Source organism: Podarcis pityusensis, assembly GCF_964106645.2.
Source record: "Podarcis pityusensis genome assembly, chromosome: 8".
NCBI lineage: Eukaryota > Metazoa > Chordata > Lepidosauria > Squamata > Lacertidae > Podarcis > Podarcis pityusensis.
The window spans coordinates 7764442-7777716 of NC_138033.1; the positions used below are offsets into that span (position 1 = coordinate 7764442).

The 13275-nt window shown below is 49.2% G+C and overlaps 1 protein-coding gene across 1 annotated transcript in view; it reads left to right on the forward strand.

Annotated features, from left to right (window-relative positions):
- Positions 1 to 13275, forward strand: part of PPP5C (protein phosphatase 5 catalytic subunit) — a 32763-nt gene that overhangs the window by 7403 nt on the left and 12085 nt on the right. The window contains exons 3-7 of the mRNA XM_081018976.1: positions 635 to 782; positions 4515 to 4636; positions 7202 to 7267; positions 8801 to 8899; positions 10851 to 10956. Coding sequence (XP_080875102.1) covers positions 635 to 782; positions 4515 to 4636; positions 7202 to 7267; positions 8801 to 8899; positions 10851 to 10956 — 541 coding nt within the window. The remainder of the gene's footprint in view (positions 1 to 634; positions 783 to 4514; positions 4637 to 7201; positions 7268 to 8800; positions 8900 to 10850; positions 10957 to 13275) is intronic.

Consider the following 13275-nt stretch of genomic DNA (forward strand, 5'->3'; position numbering starts at 1 on the left):
CACCACCTGCTTCCCCAGCCCTGACAATGGTCAGAGACGAAAGGAATATCAGGTTCAGGACAGAATATGCAGGATTTTTGGGGTGGGGAATGCTCTGTCAATTTATCCCTTCAGAGGTGCTAAGAGTGGGGAGGGGCAAAACCCCGAGGTAAATGTAGATGGCCTCCAGTTTCAGCAGAGTGATATAAGCCCACCCTATCCAGTAGCTCAGTGGCTCAGCAATGTTCATAAGCATTCTATTTGCTCAGAAGTTTTTAAGAGTGTGTGGCAGACAAGGCCTGTGGACAAGGGGAGCTGCATGTTGTTGGTTGGAAAGGTTTCGGCAAGAAATGGATACAGCTCCATGTGCCAACATTGTAGGACATTGTATGTTTTTTGTGATGGAGAGCAAAAGGAGGAGAGAAACATGTCAAAGTAGCTTGTTTATAACCTGACTTCATAGGCCACATTTCAGGACGGTTTACAATATCTTGTAAATACACAGTAATAATTGTAATAAAGCATAATAAAATTGTTATCCGCTTAAAACCGCATTTGGAGAAATTGGTGTTGCACACAAAGGCTCAGTCGTGAATTTACGAGATTCCCAACTTGTATATGATGAATATATATAAATTCTCTCCTCTGCCCTCAGGTTGTCAAGGTAAAGCCAAACGACAAGGATGCTAAGATGAAGTATCAGGAGTGCAATAAGATTGTGAAGCAGAAGGCTTTTGAGAGGGCCATCGCCAGCGACGAGCACAAGCGGTCTGTTGTTGACTCCCTGGACATAGAGAACATGAGTGAGTTCGGGGAGGCTGTGGCAGGGGGAAGCTGTTACAGTGGATTCGGGGGGGGGGGGTTGACTGCGACCTGACTGGGGCAAGGTTCTCAAGGTGCAGCTGAAACCCAGAGGGGAACTTCCAAGCTTCCTGCTAATCCACATGAGACATCTTCAGCGAGGCTCTAATCAGTACCCCATTGCTAAAGTTTCAGGCATCAGCCGTTCTGACAGGTGTTTTGACATTCTCTGTGCAGAGACCAAACTCATAGTAATGCTCACAGGCAAAGAGAGGGCCGGAAGAGGCAGGAACAAGCCCTCTGATGGCCTGAAAGATGTGCCACAGGGCCCAATTACCCAGCATGCTTTGCGTAGTCTCTGGTTTGGGGCACGGCTCATGATTGTATGTATCGTCTCCTGTGCTCACTGCTCTTAATTGCTTGTCTCCAGTTTCTTCCCAAGGCTGTGTGCTAGAGTAGATCTTTTAACTGCTGGACTCGAGCCCAGTGGTTCTCAAACTTCCTGTGCTCGTGAGTCTCTGCATATCTGCTGTGGAACTCTTGCATATTGCAGAGGATTCTGGGACATGCTTCAAGGTGCTCACACAGGACTCTAGCATTGCCGTTTTCTCAGGGCTGGAGTCAGATGAAGGTCAGCAGGAAGACGCAGAATCGGTTGTCAGTGAACTCAACTCTTTATTCAAGGAAATGGTGTACCACTCAGCAACACTTCCCAGCAGGTCTTGCCCCCATAGAGCAGTTGCCAGGACTGAAGGTTCCTGCCTTCCACCCACTCTAAGGCTCCTCTGGTCTCTGTTCTGCCCTCTTCATTATTCTGTGCATTCTTGTCACAGCAGGAGGGGGAGACTCCCTGAATTCTCCAGCAGCCTCTTGACCCCCCTCTCCTCTGTTTCAGCCTCAGAGTCTGAACTGCTCCCTGTCACAGGTTCCTCCTGCTCACTAAACCCTGTTGTTTCTTCAGTATCCCAAGGCTCTGAGCCATCCTCCTCTGGGATTTCCCTTGGGGGTTTTCCGGCTGGTGCCTTCCACCGCTCCTCCTCGTCCACTCAGTCCCTGACACCTCGAGTGAATAGTGGATGTGCTCGAGAAGAGGCCCACTGCCTTCATCCCTGGCAGAAACTGCAGGAGAAAAAATAGGTTATGGCAGGCCAAATATAATAATAATAATAATTTATTATTTATACCCCGCCCATCTGGCTGGATTTCCCCAGCCACTCTGGGCGGCTTCCAACAGAACACTAAAATACAATAACCTATTAAACATTAAAAGCTTCCCTAAACAGGGCTGCCTTCAGATGTCTTCTAAAAGTTTGGTAGTTATTTTTCTCTTTGACATCTGGTGGGAGGGCGTTCCACAGGGAGGGTGCCACTACCGAGAAGGCCCTCTGCCTGGTTCCCTGTAACTTGGCTTTTTGTAGCGAGGGAACTACCAGAAGGCCCTCAGCGCTGGACCTCAGTGTCCGGGCAGAACGATGGAGGTGGAGACGCACCTTCAGGTATACTGGGCCTTCGAGGCCATTTAGGGCTTTAAAGGTCAGCACCAACACTTTGAATTGTGCTCGGAAAGGTACTGCCCAAACTATCTGCCATTACTGATCTTTTCACTAGGAAATCCTGGGGATTCTCTAGAACTCTGTCTGAAAGAGGTTTCCAGAGAGGCTTGAGATAAGGACCAGAAGGAAAGAGATCAGGCTTGTTAGAAGTAATAAAAAAAAGGCAATGAAGAGGTCTCTGCCTTGGTGCAAGGCTAAGGTTGCTGCTTGCAGCCACTTCAAGCTTCTGTTGGATGGAACCCCTTTTTAGCTTGTTTGGACCCCTGCTTATTATGGTCTGGATTGGGGGCCGCTGCCATCGCCGGGCACCACCACCTCCTCATCCCAGCATCCCTCCTTTCCGAGGGAGCCCTGCCATCCTCACACTGGTGACTAATGCCATTTCGCACGGGAGGCTGCGCCAAGGTTTCTCTGCCAGCGCCCGAAATAGATCAAGATCTCTGATCATAAATAGATCCCTGGCATGGAGAGGCTTAATCAGGAAAAATAAATAGACTGGTCTTCTCCTCTGCGGGCCAGCTGCTGGCACGAGCTGCGTCCCTTAATCTCACTGTCTGGACTAAGCCACTGCACGGTTTCATCCTGGACGTCTGCAGATTCTGCATTCAAAGCTTATTTCTGCAAGCAGGGGCCTTTCTCGCGCCTCCTGGCATTTGGAGGAGCCAGAGGGAAAATTGCTGTCCTTCGAGTTTGGCAGTTCAGCCCAATTAGCGGAAAGGCAGTGGCAATTACAGGAAGGGAGCCCTGGCAAGACACTTTGGTTTTGCAGAAACGGTACTGTTCTGAGGTGAACACGCAGACACTTGCCCGCCTCCACCTCGGGCAAACAGTTGGTAGAGAATGAGCTCTTAATCTCAGGGTTGTGGGTTCGAGCCCCACTTTGGACAAAAGATTCGGCATTGCATGGAGTTAGACTAGATGATCCTCACAGACCCCTCCAACTCTACATTTCTTTCTTTTTTTTAATAAATATTTTTTATTAGATTTTCCATTAAAAAAAAACATTTTTACACAATTATACATCCATTTTTAACTTAAACCCTTTTTTCCAGAACTTCCCTCAGCTTGTCTGATAATTTTCCGTTTATTTTTTATCCTCGTCTCACATTTCCCAATATTAATTTGCACTCAAATACTCTTAATCACATCATGTTTTTTAAACAATATTTCTAACAGTAATTTCACAGAGCTTCTTGAAAGCCAACGAACGTTATTTGCTCATCACAGAAATTTTTGATATACTCTGTAAATTTCTTCCAGTCCTCGGAGAATCTCTGGTCACGTTGGTTCCTAATTCTCCCCGTCAATCTGTCCATTTCTGCGTATTCCATCAGTTTCATCCTCCATTCTTCTTTCGTGGGCATCTCTTCCTGTTTCCATTTCTGTGCCAGGAAAATTCTGGCTGCTGTTACTGCATACAAAACTAATTTCACATCTTTTTTACTAATTTCAATATCCAGTATTCCCAACAGTATTCTAACTCTACATTTCTGTGGTTGTTTGTGGGGATCAGGTGTCCTGCCCACACTCTGGGAAACTGGTAAAGCAATGAGGGAGGGCGATGAGGTGCCCAGCTTTGTCTACTTGGAACGTTTAAAATCTCTTCTGCCAAAGGAAAAAGGCTCCCAGGGCAGCTTGGGATGGAGCCATTAGTGAAAGGTATTGAACCTGCAGTTGCTTACCTGTAACGCAGTGGGTGTTACCTGGGTGGTCGCTTGGGGTGCCAAGGGGCAGGCGGACTACCCCCCCCAGCCATATCTGTCAACTTACAGATTTGAAAATAAGGGACCAGCAGCCTCGAAAATAAGGGATCAGCAGCCAAAATAAGGGATCAACAATTACTTCGATAAAATACATATTTTGTTGTGTGCAAATGGCTTTAGATACCCATTAGGTCCATAAATTACCATATAGCATATATTCAACACACAAAGAAACAGCAACAGTTTGTTGTTGACAAAGGACAGCTGGACATAGAAAGGGCCCCACTACCTTCAGTAGCTTATTTAAGGGACATCATCAATAAGGGACAGCAGCGGGACATGGCGCTGGGATAAAGGACTGTCCCGCCAAATAAGGGACGCTTGACAGCTATGCCCCCCCCCCCGTGATCGTGATGCTAGGCTGGCCTTGTGTTTGCGTTCTGCCTCTCCACCCACTTCCACCTTCCTGCTTCCCCAGCCATTGAGGACGAGTACAGTGGCCCGAAGCTGGACAACGGGAAAGTGACGCTTGCGTTCATGAAGGAATTAATGCAGTGGTACAAGGATCAAAAGAAGCTCCACAGGAAATGTGCCTATCAGGTAACTCCTCTTCCTCCTCCTCTTCTTCCTCCCTTGAGAGCCACCCCCCAGGGCTGCAGAAACGCTGGGTTCTCTATGCTATGGCATGGAGGTGCAAGAGGTTTAAAGGGTTGCTCTAAGGCAGGGGTGTCCAACCAGTAGATCGCGATCTACCAGTAGATCCCGAGCTGATCCTGGTAGATCTCTTGGGAGTTGGACATGCCTGCTCTAAGGGGATCATTGCAACCTGCCTGTAATTGAAGGCATATCTCATGCACAGTACATACCCCAGCAGGCCAGGCCATTGGCACTTGTGGGCCACAGTTACGTGACGTTTCCGCCAAGTACGTGTTTATTTAAATGCCTCCCCTGCTCTTCCAAAGGAGGCCAGGATGGCTGACAGCAGAACAGGCTTTTCAAATCACTAAGGACATTTAAAAACATATACTCCCAGCTAATAATTTCAGGGTTTAGAACGGTATCTTTCAGCCCACAAATGCCTGAGTGAACAGGAATGTTTTTCGATTCCTCCTGGATGACATTAATGAGGGAGACAGGCGCACCTCACTACGGGCGTTCCACCAACGGGGAACAGCTACTGAGAAGGCCCTGTCCCAGGTCAGTTCTCAGCAGTGCTGGCCAGGGCTGATTGGAGTTGTAGTCCAAAACCTTTGGAGGGCAAGAGGATGGCGAAGGTTGATCTAAGCTAATCCAAGCCATACCCACTGGAAGTCTTGACTTTTCTTCCCTGTCCCGTCCCTCCTTGGTGTCGTGGTTAGAATAGTGGTTTGGAAGGGTTTGGAAGGTGAGGATGGTGGAAGGATTCAAGGACAATCAAAGGAACATTTAAACATTTCAGTGTAGTATAGGATAGTACAGTGTTTTAATTTTTTTGCAGAATATGGATAGACATATTTTCAGAACTAAGCACTGCTAGGAGTTGTTTCTTCTTGTTCTCCAATGTATTTCTTATCAATTAAAAATGTAATAATAATAATAATACAGTGGTACCTCAGGTTACATACGCTTCAGGTTACAGACTCCGCTAACCCAGAAATAGTGCTTCAGGTTAAGAACTTTGCTTCAGGATGAGAACAGAAATCGTGCTCCGGCGGTGCGGCGGCAGCGGGAGGCCCCATTAACTAAAGTGGTGTTTCAGGTTAAGAACTGTTTCAGGTTAAGAACGGACCTCTGGAATGAATTAAGTACTTAACCCGAGGTACCACTGTAATAATAAAAAAAACTATTTATACCCCGCCCTCCCAGGCCAGAGCCGGGCTCCGGGTGGCTAACGCTAGTAAAATTACAATTTAAAAAAACCTGATTTAAAATACAGGTTAAAATGCAATTTAAAATACAGCCTCATTTTAAAAATAGTCATAGATCAAAACCATAAGGGGAGGGAAACATGAGGGTCAGACAGAGTCCAAACCAAAGGCCAGGCGGAACAGCTTGCAGGCCCTGCGGAAACATGTCAAGTCCTGCAGGGCCCTAGTCTCTTGGGACAGAGCGTTCCACCAAGTCGGGGCCAGTGCTAAAAAGGCCCTGGCCCTAGTTGAGACCAATCTAACCACCTTGCGACCTGGGACCTCCAAAATGTTGTCATTTGTGGACCTTGAGGTCCTCCGCGGGGCATACCAGGAGAGGCGGTCCCGTAGGTACATGGGTCCTAGGCCCCAAGCAAGTGTGGCACAAGCAAACTTTTATTATGTAATAGTAGTAGTAGTAGTACCCTGCCCATCTGGCTGGGTTGCCCCAGCCACTCTGGCCCAGAGGAAAAACGTTTGAGAACCACTGGGTTAGACTTCTTGTGAGACCAAGGTTCAGATCCCCTCTTGGTCCTGAAGCTCCCTGGGTGACTCTGGGTCAGTCGCTGCCTCTCAGCCTAGCCACCCTCACAGGGCTGTCGTTTGGATAAAACGTGGAGAGGGAGAATCATGTACGCCGCATGATTGAGCTCCTTGGAAGAAAGGTGGTATATATTGAGATTTCACCCCTCCCATATCCAAGAATCTGCTGATGTTCTCTGCTGATTCTCCAGAGAGGAGGGGGCGGTTTCTGCTCTCTACTTATTCCGTTCCAGCCTCACATGAGAGAGAGAGAGACTGAGTGTGATCTCTGTATAGATAAGGTTGCTGCTAAGAGCAGCTGCAGACACTCAGTGCAGTTCAGCATTTTTCGTTTAGACCTCATTTAGCTCTGCATATAGTTGTGTATTATAGTTGTAGATAGAATAAAGAAGATATTCTACAGAGCTGCTCTCCGAGTCGTTTATGCTCTGCTATACTCTGCTGTGCGACGACTGTCTTCTTGTTGGAGTGAATCTGGTGCTCACAACTTTAAGCTGTGAGTCCACAGCACTTTGACCTGTTCCTGTGCAGAAGGTGGTCTCTGGAAGTGCTACCCAGCTCGCCTAGCCCAGTCGGGGCTGAAGTGGATGAGTCCGGTTGGTGGCACTGGCTCAAGGGTGATGCTGACATATATGTGTAATAATAATTTGCATTCATCTTTCTTCTCTGCCACCGTGCCTCTATTTGCTCTCTTTCTCTCTCTCTCTCTGACTGACCTCTCTCTTCCTCCTTGCAGATCTTGGTGCAAGTGAAAGAGGTGCTATCAAAACTCCCCACCCTAGTAGAAACGACGTTAAAAGAGGTGCGTGTCTCTCTCTGCGCCCACAACACTTAAATTGAAAGCTGCAAGTCTGTTGCCTCCCTCCTTGACAATTTTTTTCTTCTCAGAACTCCCTATTTGGGGGACAATTTATGTTATTGATTGATTTTTAAATAACATAAAAAATTCAAACCAGAAGGAAAAAGGAAACATACAAAGAATAAAACAGTCATACCTTGGGTTACAGACGCTTCAGGTTGCACGTTTTCAGGTTGCGCACTGCGCTGAACCCGGAAGTACCAGAATAGGTTACTTCCAGGTTTCAGCACATGCGCAGAAGCACTAAATCACGCTTTGCGCATGAGCAGAAGCACCAAATCGCAACCCACGCGGGTGCAGACGCGGTGCTGCAGGTTGCGAACTCCGCGGGTTGCGAACATGCATCCCTCACGGATCACGTTTGCAACCCGAGTGTCCACTGTATCTCCAAAGCAGTTCCTCTGCTCCCCTGGATTACAAAAAGCTTGGGAGCTGTCAAAAAAAAATCCACTCCAGAATACTGCTCTGTAGATGCGCAGGGCAGTAACCTTGCCTTCTTCAGTCATTACATAAGACTTAAAATCAGTCAAAATAATCTGAAAATCATCTGCAGTCTTACTATTTTTCCTTCTGGCCTGCAGTTCGTGAGTTACATTCTTCCATCAAGGCCTGGGAGATGCATTTTGCAAATAGATCTCCAGGTTTTCAGAACTCCTTGAACAGTCGTTCTTTCAAAAGTGTCTGTCCTGCACCCCATCCTTAAGAACTCTTGAGGGTATGGTGAATCCCAGGCCATAGGATGCCAGGATTCTGAGAGTGATCGCGGCTCCCCAAGTGATCTCTCTCTCTCTCTCTCTCTCTCTCTCTCTCTTGCTACATGCGCGTGCGTGCGCGCACACACACACACACACATACACACAGAGTGCAGCCATCCCTTGTTTCGTGACTGCTGTCCCCATGAGCCACCACGGCAGCACAAAAGTTTATCCACATTACAGGCTCAGGCTGCTTATTGCTGTCACCTCTGCTGTTCCTTCCGAGGAAATACTGGGAATAATCATGAGAGCCTAGGGCTCTTTTGGGGGTTTGCCAGCAGATTTGCAGCGCTGTCATTCTGCAAGGGAGGCCAGAACAGTTAAAGGAGTCTCGGTTGGCGTACACTGCCTGCAAATTCTGCCGGCAACCCATGCCTTTAAAGCAGGAGTGGGGAGTCTCCTGGGCTTTCCAGGCACTGTTGGATTCCCAGCTCTCCTCAGCCCCCGGCCAGCATGGCCAATGGTCAGAGTCCAGCAACCCCTGGAGCAGGGCACCTCTGCGCAGGTTCACCACGCCAGCCCTATAGTGCCCCGCGTAGATTCCTTCTTGCGGGATAGACCGTGATGTCTTGTGTGGGGAAATCCAAAGAGTGGGAGGAGGAGAAGCACCCAAAAATAGTTGGTTATAAATAAGCATTATCTGGCTGAGCTTCACGCCTCTTCCCTCTGTTGTCTTATTCTGCCTCCCCACCACCACCACCCCGCTTCTTTTTTGTTCCAGACAGAGAAAATAACTGTTTGCGGAGACACCCACGGACAGTATTATGACCTCCTGAATATATTTGAATTGAACGGGCTGCCGTCGGAAACGAATCCATATGTATCCTTTCTTGCTGCTCCTCTAGGGCCACTGTAGGCCTTGTTCATCTGTTTCGCCTCCTCCTTGGGTGGAAAGGGAACTGCGCTGGTGGGTTCCTGGCAGGGGACAGATGGACGGACTTCGGAAAGGGAGAAACGGCAGGAGACATGGGGAGCAAGGACTTCCCGCAATTCCCCCTTCTCCGCACACCCAGATGTGAGGGAACCGGTCTGCTGGGGGCAAGCGCTTCCTTCCACCCAGGAAAATTGTAGGCCAGTTTGTAGAACCTCTGTGTGCACCTGAATTTATCTGGGAAAAAGATCTTGGAGGCTGCCACCTTCCCTGCAGACCTTTCTCGGGTGCTAAGATCAGCAGAGGGAGCCATCTTGGTAACTTTCAGAAACCTCCAAAATTTCAAGGGGTGTGCGTGTGTGTGGTGGCCCAGGTGAGGGCCTTCTCTGTGGCAGCCCCTAAGTTGTGTGACTTCCACCCACCCATCCACCCTGGAAGTGCATCGGGCATCTTCACTATACAGCTTTTGGCAGATGCTGAAGACACACCTCTTAGACTCCTCAGATGCGTTTTTTCAGGATCCACCAGGTTCCGGTGGCTGTTACCGTATTTTTCGCTCTATAGGACGCACCCGACCACATGATGCACCTAGAGAACAAGAAAAAAAAATTCTCTCCCTCTCTGCACAGCGCCCCTTCAGCGAAGCGGCAGGAGAAATGGAGCCCCTTCCATTTCTCCTCCCGCTTCGCTGAAGGGGCGCTGCGCAGAGAGGGAAAGCTGCGCAGCGCCTCTCCAGCGAAGCCTCTCCGGGGGCTTCAGGCGGCTATCCCTGAAGCCTGGAGAGCAAGAGGGGTTGGTGCGCACCGCCCCCTCTCGCTCTCCAGGCTTCAGCAAAAGCAACGCGAAGCCTCCGAAGCGCGGTGCTCCCGCTGCGCCTTGGAGGCTTCGCGTTGCTTTTGCTGAAGCCATGGAGCCTGCATTCGCTCCATAAGACGGACACCCATTTCCCCTTAATTTTAGGAGGGGGAAAAGTGCGTCATATAGAGTGAAAAATACAGTGCTTGCTTTAAGCCACTTTTAGTACTGAATTTTAAATGGTTGACTCCCACCCTGGGACCTGCTGATTAGGGGCAGGTAAAAAAATGTGTGGCTGCTGCTTAATTAATTTGTTATGAATTAAGAAGTAATGCTCATTCCTGCCAATCCTCTAATTTTTGGTGTAGGCAATATGAAGACTTTCTGAGCTAGAAATCTGACTTGGAAATGCCCTCTGGCCGATGGCCACTGCCACATATTTTGTCCATGCATGCTCAGATTTCTCTCTCCAAATGTGAGGGATAGAAACTTTTCCCTCCCCCCCCCCTTTTGCTCTCCCCACCCCCTGTTGTTGCTAATGAACGTTGAGGCTCCCAATAATTCTGTACAGGCTCCTGGGATCCACATTCAGTCTGCAATCCTAGATGCCCTTACTACAGAACAAGCCCCCCTTGAGCTCATGTGACTTCCTTCCGTGTAAACATGCCTAGGGTCATGCTTTCAGAGCTTGTTTTCAGAGCCTCCCTAGAACCACGGGAGCTGGAATGTTCTGGAGGTTCATCCAGGTGAACCTCTCTCATCCCTCCCTTTCATTTTGTCTTTTTGCTCTGAGGGCAGGATCCTTGCATAGTGACGTTTACCTGCTTCTGTCATTGCTCCCTGAGCTCTTCTGAAGTCACGTTTGGCGCCTGCTTTTATTGTCGCCCTCGGCCCCATCACGGCAATCTATCCTTGAGTTTGTGTTTACCTGTCTTGCTTGCCCTCCCAAGAGCTCTAGACAAGGCATGGCATTTCTTGGGGAAGAGATGTATCAGATGACAAGAAGGAAGCTGGGGCGGGCAGGTGTGGAATCCGCATGGACCTGCCATGCAAAGGCCACATTTTACGGTTTTTTCCCTTGAGCACAGCTGCTTCCCCACCATAGATATTCAACGGGGACTTTGTTGATCGTGGCTCCTTCTCCGTGGAGGTGATCCTGACACTCTTCGGTTTTAAGCTGCTATATCCAGATCATTTCCACCTACTTCGAGGTAAGAACATCAGAACAGCCCTGCTGCATCAGGCCATTGGCCCATCTAGTCCAACATCTGCCCAGCCAGATCCCTGTCGGATGGCCGCAATCAGGATTTGAGCCAGTGTGGTGTAGTGGTTAAGAGCGGTAGTCTCATAATCTGGGGAACCGGGTTCGCGTCTCCGCTCCTCCACATGCAGCTGCTGGGTGACCTTGGGCCAGTCACACTTCTCTGAAGTCTCTCAGCCTCACTCACCTCACAGAGTGTTTGTTGTGGGGGAGGAAGGGAAAGGAGATTGTGAGCCGCTTTGAGACTCCTTCGGGTAGTGATAAAGCAGGATATCAAATCCAAACTCCTCTTTTTCTTCTCCCCTGCTGTGGTTTCCAGCATCTGGTATTCAGAAGTCAGAATCTCGTTTCTTGTGATTTGAATCCTCCTCCTGCCTTTATCAAATGCTTTTAGAAACCTCTTGCCACTCGCCCTGCCCCACGTATATGGCTTCAAAAGCCTGGCACTCCTCCCACGCCACCCTATGGCTTTCCGTGACGAGCTTTTAGTGTAACGAGCCCGCATTCCTGAGCTGCTGGCTGAGTGCATCCCTGACGCTTTCCTCTTGAGATTGTGCGTCTCTCCGGGCCAAGGAGGTGGCTCTAGCTTCCCAGCTTTGTTTCGTTCTTGGGGGACCTTGGTGGCTGTGCTCCCTCTTCCCTCTTGAAGGCAGCATGCCCCTGAATGCCCTCTGTGGGGAAACACGGGTATGGTGGAGAGGGCAATGGCCCTCATTCAACCTGCTTGCAAGCTTCCCACATGCATCCGGAGGGCCACTGCGAAAGCAGAATGTGAGAGCAGGGGGGTCTTCGGTTTGCCGCGTTCTGCTGCACTACACATTCCCAAAAAACACCAGGCTCCATCTTCTGAGACGTTGCAGAGGAGTCACTTCGTACCAACTCTCTTTGCTCCCTGGCGCTCTAGACAGCTGTGACTTCCCCCAAAGACTCCTGGGAGCTGTCATTTGTTGTGGGTGCTGAGAGTTGTTAGGAGACCCCCCCCTCCCAGAGCTGCAGTTCCCTGAGTTCCCTGTGAAGAGGGATTGATGGTTAACCACTCTGGGAATGTTAGTTCTGGGAGTGGAATCAGGGGTTCTCCAAACTGTTAGGATATACCGTATTTTTCGCTCTATAAGACACACTTTTTCCCTCCTAAAAAGTAAGGGGAAATGTGTGTGCGTCTTACGGAGCGAATGCAGGCTGCGCAGCTATCCCAGAAGACAGAACAGCGAGAGGGATCGCTGTGCAGCGCTCCCTATCGCTGTTCTAGCTTCTGGCTTAGCCACGCGCAGCCTCTTCAGGGCAGCGGGGAGCCTTCATCCCGCTGCCCTGAAGAGGCTGCGCAGCTATCTCAGAAGCCAGAAGAGCATGAGTTTCTCTTCTAGCTTCGGGGATAGCCATGCAAAGCCTCTTGAGCGCAGCGGGAGCGCTCCTGCCTCTTTGCTCAAGAGGCTTTGCGTTGCTTTCTTGTTTTCCTCCTCTAAAAACTAGGTGCATCTTATGGAGCGAAAAATACAGTAGTTCCGTTCCACCTTAAAAGGGAACAGGCATGACTGTTGTGTGTCACATGCCTGTTTACTTCCAGCACAGTCTGCTGGGAACTTCCATTTTATATATTGCTTTTGCTAGTATTTCTATTTGCTGGACACGAAGGGAAGCAGACATGTTTTTTCCTTTGTTCCTGATCTATGCTGAATAAATGCTGTAAATATGCTTACACATTTCTCTGTCCGCCACTTCCGTTGTGAGAAGATTTATTTACTCTGCTGATAAGAGCGTGCCGAGTCTCTAAACGTATCTGAGGCTCGTGTCGCTGTTTGATGCTGTTCCAAGGGAGACCGGTTGCCGGCCAGTGGCTGGAGCCAGCTGGGGACTTACCTGATGCCCAGGTCTCCCCGGCAGTATCCCAACACGAACAACTCTCAGCATCCTTAGATTTTTTTTTCTAATATTTTGTTGGAAGCTGCTCAGAGTGGCTGGTGCAACCCTGTCAGATGAATGGCATGGTGATGATGATGATGATACAGTCGTACCTTGGTTTTCAAACAGCTTAGTTCTCAAATGTTTTGGCTCCGAACGTGCAAACCCGGAAGTGACTGTTCTGGTTTGCAAACTGTTTTTGGAAGCCAAACGTCCGACGGGGCTTCCACGGCTTCCAATTGGCTGCAGGAGCTTCCTGTATCCAATCAGAAGCCGTGCTTCGGTTTCCGAAAGTTTCAGAATTCAAACGGACTTCTGGAACGGATTCTGTTCGACTTCCAAGGTACGACTGTAATATCATCAGCCCTGA